Source organism: Hyposmocoma kahamanoa, unplaced genomic scaffold, assembly GCF_003589595.1.
Source record: "Hyposmocoma kahamanoa isolate Upper Pololo Valley unplaced genomic scaffold, ASM358959v1 97110, whole genome shotgun sequence".
Taxonomy (NCBI): domain Eukaryota; kingdom Metazoa; phylum Arthropoda; class Insecta; order Lepidoptera; family Cosmopterigidae; genus Hyposmocoma; species Hyposmocoma kahamanoa.
The window spans coordinates 1641-12979 of record NW_020655308.1 but is presented as its reverse complement, the minus strand read 5'-3'; the positions used below and the strand labels follow the sequence as shown (position 1 = coordinate 12979).

Here is an 11339-nt window from a genome sequence, read left to right as displayed (position 1 = left end):
ACAAAGGAGCATGCAGCCCAACATGGGGCCACATCGCCGCTGCCATTGCTAACAGTTCCGGCCTGTAGTGCATCACTGTTGCATTCACTGCTTCCGCATCTTCCCTGGGCTTGATTATTTGCACTTCACTATTCAACAAACTGTCTATAGTAAATGACTTTTTCGCTTTCTCTAGTGTACTTGGTATAGCAAACGATTCAGGCGCAACTGAGGATTCGACTGCTGGTAACGGAGGAACACGAGCATTTGACTGGCTGGCGAGGAATAGACTGTTGAAATTCGCCAACGCCGCCAGCTCTGCTTTCAGGTTATCCTTCTCGCCTTTCTGCAGTTTAAACCTCTTGCGACGGCGTAGCAACGAGCCGTTCTCGAACATGTCGAAGGCCTGCGGGTGCAGCGTCCAGTAGGCGCCCTTGCCGGGCCGGTCGGGCCGCCGCGGAACCTTTACGAAGCAGTCGTTGAACGAGAGGTTGTGCCGCAACGAGTTCTGCCAGCGCTGCGTGTTGCGTCGATAGTATGGGAAGCGGTCAGTGATGAATTTGTAGATATCCGACAGCGGCAGCATGCGTTCCGGCGAACTCCAGATGGCCATGGCCGTGAGGGAAATATACGAATACGGTGGTTTTTGATCACCGTAGGAATCACGCGACGGCCGCGGCATGTTCGGGTGTGTGTGGCTGCGGCGGTGCCGAGGCGGGCGTGGCGTGCCGAGAGGCGGGGCCCGAAGCGCGCCGCCCCGCGCGGCCCACAGATATGATAACGAGTATGCCACTCGCCAGCAAACCGCATCTCCCCCTGGTGCCCGTCATTACGGGCATGATTGACTGCACACTTACCTCTTGTTGGTTTTATATCTACCTACAAGTACCACGATGGTAAGTATACACTTCAAGAAATAGATTACGGAGGCTGTATCTAACTTTATTCATTAATTGATACTTAATTGAACACTTCGCGAGTAGAGAGTGGTAATTACGAGGTAAAAATATTGATAGCATTTAGCACCTAAGTATCACTAATCACTATAACTGCGAAATATCGGTAGACAAGATAAATTTACATCAAATTAACTCTTGGAAGAACGTTTATGAATTTTCACAAATTAGTAGTTGTGTCTAGCGCCATCTGTCATCTAATAGTGGTACTAAATTAAACACAAAAATTTTCGATTCTTCCGATGCCTAATAACAGTGACATTGACACAAAAGGTCAGTCGTTCACTGCAGAACGATCCCATTGCCATTCTCGCTGAATCTCTTCTTTGGAAAGTGCATAAAGAGGTGCCTTAAAAAAGCTGAAAGCGTTAGCCGCTCAAAGTTGACCAATCGTAGACCAACCCAATGTTGTCATGTGATTATTCTAACCAAGTAGAAGCTTGGAATCTCAATCACAATAACATTTCACATTTTCTGAATAAATCTCAGTAAAGTCAGAAAAGGGTCATTTTTGGACCGAGTCACTGTCCTTGAAAAGCAGAGATATATTTGTGTATATGTATAATCCCAAAACAAAAAAAACAATTAAAACATTTTATTTTTTACATAGAAATTTATTATTACAAACAACGGTATTGTTTACATACAAATATTCAATTTCACATGATTTTATATTACAACGGATTTAAAAGTAATCCTACCAGGGACAATATTGTACCTATATATTTTGGAACAAAAAAGCTAGTTACATTTTATTTATATTATTTTCACAACTTTTGCGTTAGTTCGGGGACCGCTTTAAACAAGTCGGCGACTAATCCATGGTCCGATACCTGAAACAACGTAAACACAGATTTAATATAATACAGGGGCACCATTTGGGCATTACAGGGTGTGAGCAGTAGCGGTTTGCTGTCTTGGCCGTCGTAGGTCCCAGGGGGCCTACCACAATCTCTTAAAACAATATTACTTTAACCATACATTGACTTTTCGTACCATAACACGCTTAAAGTAAGCTTATTTGTAATGTTAAAACTATGATGTTTTATTGGCAGCTTTGTGACTATTCATTCACTCAATTCGTACTATGACGCGACTTTGACATTAAAGTAATATTGCTCTTATGTCAAATTTAGCAATCTTAAAATAGTTACACGGATGCAACGGAAACAATATTATTTTCAGTTTTATTGTCTTAATACTGATTTGTGATGATTAAAAGTTAAGTTGAACTTATTTATTTACATACATCTCTTAAATATTTTGTTTAATTTTTATTTAATAGCACATAGGAAATAATTTCTCGTAAAATAAAAACACGCGATGTTTACTTCGTAAAATTATGACAGCTCCATCTACACGCTCCTTGGCGAAACTGACAGTTGACACTAGACTATGGTTCCGAATTTACATCGTGACTATCAAGACTCAGCTTGTTTTATTTATTTTTTTCCATGAAAATGCGGAATAATAATTGAAAACAACTTAATTTTAATAGATTTCATTATTACATACTTTTCTTTTTTTGGCAGTTAAAATTCTCTGAATGTAAATAATATTAAGTACTTTAACATTACACTACGATAAAATTATATAAATTATTTTGAAGGGGAAGGGTGTTGGTGAAATTACAGGCACATGGGACATGACAACTTATGTCTCAGGGTGACGGACGCAGTGGCAGTGCCCCTCAGATCTTTGCGATTTAAAGCTCTGAGGACACTGCAAATGTTATGGACAGGCGTGTAGCTTACCATTAGGCGCACGACTTGCTCGTCGTGTTGATCGAACTTAAGTTCGTTACGTTTAGGTATATTGCAACAATATCACTGAATGTACTAAATCAAAACACCAAAAAGCGTTAGATCCTTGGGTACGTACAGAATTATCGCTAGATGAACTGAGAAATAAATACAAAAATGGCATTGACTTACAATTATAAGTCAATGAAAAATGGTGTCAAATTTTTGATACTTTAGGGTGCTCCATACTTTTGACCAAGGCTTATTTATTTTGTTACCAGTGAACTTCTATACAATTTCGTATATCCACAAATAAATGAATTATGCACTCTTAAAAATTGCGTGTTAGTTGTATAAAATAACCTGGAAAATAGGCGCTTCGGGGTCTTTGTTGATGGCTACGATGGTCTTAGAGTCCTTCATGCCAGCGAGATGTTGAATGGCGCCACTGATGCCCACAGCGATATACAGGTCCTAAAATAAAGCACCGAACTAATTTTAATTTAGATCATAATAAAAATTACAAATGAAAAATAAAAATTAAAAATGGTTTAGTTTAGGTATCTACCAGAAAGTACAAAGATACAAAATTCAACATAGGAAAAAAAATAAACATAGGAAAAAAAAACATAGGAAATTCTACCAAGAAAGTCCGCATAAAAACAAACATGATTTGTTGGATGTACAATAACATTATAAGCAAACAAATTACGTATATGAAAACGTAACGACATTTTTTTTATGCTGACAGTAAAATAAACTGCGGTTTTTAGAAAACTACCACCTATAGTTTTAAGAAACACCTACAGTTTTTTAAAAAATAAAGGCCGACTTACAGGAGCAACAATCTTGCCGGTCTGCCCGATCTGCAAATCGTTGGGCACGAAGCCAGCATCGACGGCAGCTCGCGACGCGCCTACCGCCGCGTTCAGCTTATCAGCCAGATCGTACAATAGTTTGAAGTTCTCGCCGGACTTAAGGCCACGACCTTGAAAAGTATTAAATTTGCATATGGTAATTCAATTATAATTAAACAATTCAACTTTTTAAGCTCTACTATTTATTAGCAAGTTTATCTATAGATGTACGATGTACTACATTATGACGTAACAAGACCGTTTTCAAATGTAACTTCTTTTTTTTTAATATCGAGGGACGGGACGAACAAGGCGTGCGTCTGAAGTTCAGCTACACACCTGTCCATTATAGTTGCAATGCCACTCAGAGCTTTAATTCGCAAAGATCTGAGGGGCACTGCCTCTACGGCCGTCACCCTAAGACATGAGTTGACAAGTCCCGTATGCCTGTAACTTCACCAGCACCTTTACCCTTCAAAACCGGAATACAGTAATGCTAACATTGCTGCTTGGCGGTAGAAATTGGTAAGGTGCTCTTGGAGCTCTACTGCTTCTAAATACACTCTCTCTCATTTATACTAAATAAATTCTCTACAAATAGGCTGTATTATGCTTTGAAAGATCGCATTATTTAAAAATGTGAAGATATTAAATACAATGAATTTAGATTGTAATTCCTACTAAGCTGTATGTACTTATCGATAAAGCAACAACATTACTCAATTTGTTATCATAAAATAATAAGAAGTATCAACAACATAATAGGGAACAGATAACCTTTTACGTTGATTAGACCAAATCGTCAAGGTCTCTACATTCATTAAAAATTCTATTATTTTTGTGTTCTAATAGTGAGCCAGACATTATCAGTCATACCGATTTAAATATATTGACAATAATGACTTGAAGATGTGAAGACGGGAATCGCCTGAGTGGCAATGGTGGTAATGGTTTAGTACCAGTTCTATCTAAGAAATGCATGCTCACTAGTCGGACATGCAGAAAATACATCTTCAACTTTTGAGATTGCAAAATACTATGATTTGTTTTTTATTTTGCTCTCTATCTCAAACTTTAAGATATAAATTTTATGAGAGGACGCTTGTACTTTGCATCATTATATACATACATTTAGTAGTAATTACCATAATTCTTTTATTTTTAACCGACTTCAAAAAAGGAGGTGGTTGTCAATTCGACTGTTTATGTATGTTTCGCGATAGCTCCGACATTTGTAAACTGATTTTGATAATTCTTTTTTTGTTGGAAAGAGGGTACCTCGGTATTGGTCACATTTTTTGAAGAAAATATTCAACCTCTACGTGTGGCAAACTAAGAGATGAATCCGGTTTCGCACCGGTTACTAATTGCAATGAAATTCAGTTTAATTCCACAAACTTTTGAGGTCTGTAGTGATTTTATTACTATTGTTATTGTACAATTAGCTAAAATAATGTTATGGGTAAAAACATTTTATTATTATAATATTAAGTTTATTGAATACCACGATGTTTTACTATCATGATATTCAATCATTTTTTTTTAAATTACTATCACTACTTTGTTATAACTATTAATAAAAAGGTCGAACACTAAGAAAAATTCCTTTGATCCGGCTGTGTGTCTGACGCTCCCCCAACTGAGCTACGGAACCAACCAGCAGAACTTACGAATTTTTCTATGTGCTTGGTGCAGATTTTTGTTTTTGATTTTTAATGACTTTTTGCCATAGTGCCATCTATGAGAAATCTATGATTCGTTCATTGTATTATTAATTGAAAATAAATGACCAGCACACACCACACTCCCCAAGACAATTGTGAGTGTTCCCTTTGCTTTGAGGATTGCGGTCGGAGCCTCAGTGTGGACATACCTCCAGCTACAATATTTTTGGCACTGGTGAGTTCGGGGCGGTCTGACTTTGTAAGTTCCTGGGACACAAATTGTGTTAGGTCAGTTTTGTACTCTCCTTCTGGTGCTTTTTCTATAGCCGCTGAACCACCTTCCAGAGGTTCTGGAGGAAAGGCAGTGCCTCTTATGGTTATGACCTTGATGGGGTCCTTGGCTTCTAGTGTCAGGATAGCATTTCCTGTTAAAAGATAAATATGTTAATTTCATTAAATAATCTGATGGCATTTCATCACATGGAAACGTATACAAGTTAAAATGTGAAACAATAATAACTTTAATTAATAAGTTTCATAACTTTTAATCATAATGTTTTCTGTGGCTGTTTGAAAAGCAATCTTAGGATCCGGTTTTACAAAGTAGCTTGTGTTTGTATATCTGTTTTGTATATGTTTAATAAATAGTTTTTATATGTTTGGTATTGTGCAATTTCAATTATTTATTACTCAAATTGAATATGTTCTTTGTATCATTATTGTTTGTGTCAAATTTTATTTACTTGGTACTTAGTGTAACGGGCTGTTGTCCGCAACTCGACGTCAAGGTGCCTATTTTGATAGTCCTCAGATGCTAAGTCATGGACCTTTGACATGCTTTTTCTAATTATTTTATCTTGAATTTAATTTTCATTTTTTATTTTTTGTTTTAGTGTTGTAAATGTATGTGTTTTGCATGACAAATAAAGCCTACTTTATCTTTTTTAAATTTTATATTTACAACGAAATCAGGTAATTTTAAAAATGTATTTTCACATGTTGATTATGCAGATGAAACTTATCTTCTTAGACTTCTGACAAAAATTTACTATTTTATCTTATAACTGGTTCATTACCACAACTACAGTACTTTTTATTCATTCAATTAATTTATTTCAAACATAACTTTTGCTACCTATGAAGTTTTAAAAAGCCTTCTTAAAGTTTTCTCCCTTATAGGATATACATGTGTTACATGAGTATTTCAAGTACCTAATATACTCCTGGACACAATTCGAGCCACCTCGCACTTTTGTCATAAAGGTAATCATAAAATAAAAATATAGTGTTTTCATTGAAGAAAAAGTTTTCCCCGGTTTTGCAAATCCAAATGCCCAACAAGGACTTATGGCAGCAAATGTTTAGTATACTAGTTTCAAAATTGCATAAAAGTTTTTGGTCAATCAAACTTAGTTTAAGCTTAGGGCACTTAACACTGAAAATGCATGGTGACTCGAATTGTGTCTGGAAGTGTATATGGAGCATACAAACAAAATGTGTTAAAATAGCAAAATAATCAACTTTTTGATTACAAATTATAAAAGTACATTGTTACCTGCATAAATAGTCCTTATAAAAGTATTAGCATCCTTAATACCAATAATATCTGTGATTGGCGATACATCAAGTTTAGCTGCAACTCGGGGCAACAGGGCTTTGCCAAATGCTGTGGCTGGGGCTACAATATGTGTGAAATTAAATTGCTTTTGAGTCGCCAAGATGAGTGGGGTTAAAGACTCTGCAGTAAAACCCTTGAAAGCTTCACTTTCAGCTACAAGAACTTTGGACACTCCGCCCGCTTTGGCAATCTTCTCTGCCGCCTGAAAATAAAGGTTAACAGAAAATAAACTAATTCTAAGGTTTGCTAAGTGACTTATCCTTTGGACCGCTGTGTCAGAAGACCGAAGTATGAAAATACTCATTACATTCAGGCTTTACTTTGTAAATCAATGCACGCTTCAACTTTCATTGGGTTCGCGGAGTAGTAAATTAATTTATTTTCATTTTTAAAGGTATACTTACAGGGCCGCACTTAGTTCCAGCTACTAGAACAGATACATCGCCACCGATTTTCTTAGCTGCATTCAAAGCATTCTGGGTGACAGCTAACAGGTTCTCGTTGTTGTGCTCAGCAACTACGAGCGTACTTTGCAATCGACGAAGCTGATGAGATAAGAACATTTATTATCAGGGTTAAAATCAAATCTGTCACTTTAAATTCACAGCAATTAACACTAACTTGAGTAGAGAAAAACAAATGCCTGCTGTATGGCGAGAACATTTTGACAATATGTTTGTTTTTGCAATAAAATTATGACTATGGCTTAATAAATCACAATTTTTAAAAAGGTTACAAAGTCCACTTTGATTTGATGGCTGAGGAAATTACAAACTACTAACTAATGGGGTGGAGGAAAGAAAAACACTTTTTTTTAGATCGTAGTTTTGACAGCAGGACACAAGATTACACAAACTCTAAGTTAAACAGAGTTAGACGACACATTTTGTGGCAAAAGAAAAGCAAACAATAGTCTATGGTTGCTAGTAAATGATATTCATTCAATTCATTCGCAGTGTTAATTTTCATTCAATTATTTTCATTCATGCAGAGTAGATGTGCGCAAAACAGTACCTCGAAAAGTAATGTGATATCACATTACATTCCCGTAAAAATGATATTATATGTGATATTACTATTACCAACAACATCAAACAGTCTATCACAACTAAAAAAAAACATACCGACGAATTGAAAAGTTCCTCCTTTTATTGAAATCGGTTAAAAACGCGATGCGTTTTAAAACAACATATAAAACGCATTTCTAGAACTTAACTACTAGAACTTGCATTATAAACAAGATCTACTTACATATTACTCGAGAGAATCAAACAAAAATTACGAAATATTAAAAACCGTCTGGCAACCTACACTCACCCTGGTCAAATTTTACATTATAAATTACCAAGTAAAAAATCAAAATATTGTATTTAATCCAGCAATGATTAACAAATTATGCAATTTCATTTTAAATGTCTACTGTTTAAATCGTATACACCATCTAGTAAGTTGTAAAATAACAAATGCACTCCAAAAATCAGACGTTCTTTATAAATTGTTACATAACCTCACTTTTACTAAATCTCATACAGCTCTGCTCTCAGTTCAATTCGCAGAATTTTCAGTGATGGTATATCAATACCTACGCAATTAACTGATACCGCCTTCATGTTTTTACATCTTGGATTGATTGTATGAAAGCGAATCCATCTCCTTCTAGATTCAAGAAAATCTAAATATTATATTTAACCAAGCACTGATTACCAAATTATGCAATTCCGTTTTAAATTGTCTACGATTTAATCCTTTTACACCATTTAGTAAGTTATTAAATAATTGGGGTTCTAATACAAACATCGTTCTACTGCAATATTCCAAATTATATGCATTTACATTGCATTTCGCGTAATATTACTATCACATTAGATGTTTCATAAACAAACATCACTCCATGATGTTACCATTACAACATCACTCGCATTACTAAGACTATAAACATCACTCCGTAATATCACCATCACTCATTACATTACGCATCGCGCGTACTAATACCTAACCTAGCCTACAGGTTTCTTGACTAGGTCTTTCTTTACCGTTACTATTACAAATGACGGATACTAAACATTTAAAAGATTCCTAAAGATTGTTTACATTTAATTGAATATCTTAAACCAACAGTGATCATGATTTGTTGACATTAAAGCTTTTCTCATCTTTCAGGTGAACAGTAGTGACCATGTTTGCCAAGCTTGCTGGTACTTAGCGCATAGACCACCTGTTGAAGCACCAAGGCAATATTGATGACCACGTAGTGTTTGTCTCTGCTGTGAGCGTTCTCTGCATCACAAGCCATCTTCATCACTTGAACTCAAATTATGAATTGAGAATTTATAATGTTATAAAAGAATGGATTATGCTCTATGAACTGTCAGTTAAATCAGATTACATGTTTTTATAATTACTTTTACTGTAAGCCAAATAGATATTTTAAAATACTTAAATGATTATGTTTGTTTGTTGCAGGTAGAAGTGGCACGTCGCATGTCATACTTGGGTACTACTGACCGAGCTGCTGTCCATATGGTCTCGGACTCATCAATTTCTTCACAAGGAAGCTATCTTGAAGAAATACAGTCATAGACACAAGATCTTCCCACTGAACCTCCAAATGAAAAAGTTAGAAACTAACAACCTGAACCTACTATTGTATTACCAGACTACATGAGAACTATAGAAACGGATGTAGGTGCTTTATTGAAAGATACCAGACAACAGAGAGGTACAGAATGAAATATTATATCGCTGAGAATTTTTGTTATCTTTGTGATTGACATTTGATTATTGCAGCATGGGATTTTTTAGACAGTCTGTGGTCTAATTATGTAGCAGACTTTACAGCAAAGCAAGCATAACCAGGATATGATATCCCTATAAGAAGTTCTACATCTTGGTTTACTGCATTTTGACAACACAGATTATATGGAGGACCAAGTCGTATATACAAATACATGGATTGGCTTGAATAAAGTATTCTCACTGCTCAACAAAGTTTCTCAGCTATTGGAAATATCATGAGCATCCTTAGCTTTAGCAGCATATTTGATGAAGCTTAGAACTGGAGATTTGGAATATAATATGACAGATACAGATCTAAACAGTGTCAGATAGTACAGCAAAAACTTGAATAAAATTTTTGGTAAATTATGTTTTGTAAAAAGTCATGGAACGAAAGTTGTCTATAATGTCAATAAATAATATAGTCTTATGTTGTCGTTACTATTTATAAAATAACCCTGTATATAGAAAAAAAAACAAATGCACTCCAAAAATCAGCTGTTAATTTTATTATAAGTTGTTACATAACCTCCCTTTTACTAAATCTCTTATAACTGGGCTCTAAGATCGCCAAATTTCGTAGAATTTCCAGTGATGATATAACAATACATAAGCTATTTATTGATATCACTTGCAACTTTTTACATCTTGACCCAAGATTGAATGTAACAATCTCCTTCTAGATTACCAAGTAAAAAAATCAAAATATTGTATTTAATCAAGCATCAATTAACAAATTATGCAATTTCAGTTTAAATTGTCTACGGTTTATTTCGATTACACCATCTAGTAAATTATTCAATAATTTGGGTGCTAATACAAACATCGTTCTACTGCAATAGTCCAAATTAGATGCATTAACATTGCATTACGGGTAATATTACTATCACATGAGATGTCTCATAAACAAACATCACTCCGTGATGTTACCATTACAACATCACTCGCATTACTCAGACTATAAACATCACTCCGTAATGTCACCATCACTCATTACACTAAGCATCACGCATCATAAACATCACTCTGTAATATGTATTAACATCAAGCGTACTGTTTCAGGTTATACATCACGCGGGTAATGTTTCGGGTAATGTATCACGCGCGTACTGTTTCCGAGTGATGCATCACGCGGGTAATCACACATTACATTGCATAACGCCGCGTACTGTTTCGCGTAATGAGTGTTAGTAGCGACACCTGGCAGCAGCGCTACGTAACACTACGGCACGGTTAGCAATGTCCCATTAAGTAGTACGTCGAAAATTTGCTGGGTGGCGCTGTTGATGTAGATATTTATATTTAGTTGATATTGGGAAACACCCAGAGCGCCCCGACATGGTCGATGTAATGAGTAATGCATATTTTTCCAAAGTGATCCGTGATATCACAGTACCCTGCTGCGTGATATCACCTTTGTAATATTACTCACATTACTTACCATGTCTAATGCAGAAAGTAAGTAACGAAGGGAATGTCACTTGTCTTATTTTATTTAGCGTGTACCGGTAGTTGCACGAAGTTTGTAATTTTTATTCAATAATTTAATTTTAAAAATTCTGGTATCAAGAAGTTTACGCATAAAATGTCTTCTTTGCCTATTGTATCGATAACCAGGCGGGAAACATTTAGTTCCTGTCACAGATTGCACAGGTAATATTTTTGTTTCTATTTTTGACGACGAAACATTATCAAAGATTTGTCCCGTACCACCGGCACCGGAAGATACTTTTGTCTCAACGAATCAT

At 35.7% G+C, this 11339-nt stretch overlaps 2 protein-coding genes across 2 annotated transcripts; both read right to left on the bottom strand.

Annotated features, from left to right (window-relative positions):
- Positions 1-2: 2 nt before the first annotated feature.
- LOC113238644 (fork head domain-containing protein FD4-like) lies at positions 3-717 on the bottom strand (the record flags this gene model as incomplete). The annotated part of the gene is made up of 1 exon (XM_026475479.1): positions 3-717. A coding segment is annotated over exon 1 (659 nt), but the record flags the coding sequence as incomplete, so codon positions are not given.
- A 935-nt stretch (positions 718-1652) lies between these two features.
- Positions 1653-7607, bottom strand: LOC113238643 (electron transfer flavoprotein subunit alpha, mitochondrial). Its single transcript, XM_026475478.1, has 7 exons — positions 7438-7607; positions 7221-7361; positions 6754-7018; positions 5408-5623; positions 3514-3665; positions 3041-3151; positions 1653-1768 (listed from the first exon to the last, which is right to left on the bottom strand). The coding sequence occupies exons 1-7, from the start codon at positions 7477-7479 to the stop codon at positions 1703-1705; spliced, it is 993 nt and encodes a 330-aa protein (XP_026331263.1). The 5' UTR covers positions 7480-7607; the 3' UTR covers positions 1653-1702.
- Positions 7608-11339: the final 3732 nt, after the last annotated feature.

What these genes read in the sequence shown, in the direction of transcription:
- LOC113238643 (XM_026475478.1), bottom strand. Translation starts at nt 7,479, where the DNA reads ATGTTCTCGCCATACAGCAGGCATTTGTTTTTCTCTACTCAA. An exon ending in CTGGAACTAAGTGCGGCCCT is followed by an intron (nt 7,019 to 7,220) that starts GTAAGTATACCT and finishes CTTTATTTTCAG; the next exon opens with GCGGCAGAGAAGATTGCCAA. An exon ending in TATAAGGACTATTTATGCAG is followed by an intron (nt 5,624 to 6,753) that starts GTAACAATGTAC and finishes ATCTTTTAACAG; the next exon opens with GAAATGCTATCCTGACACTA.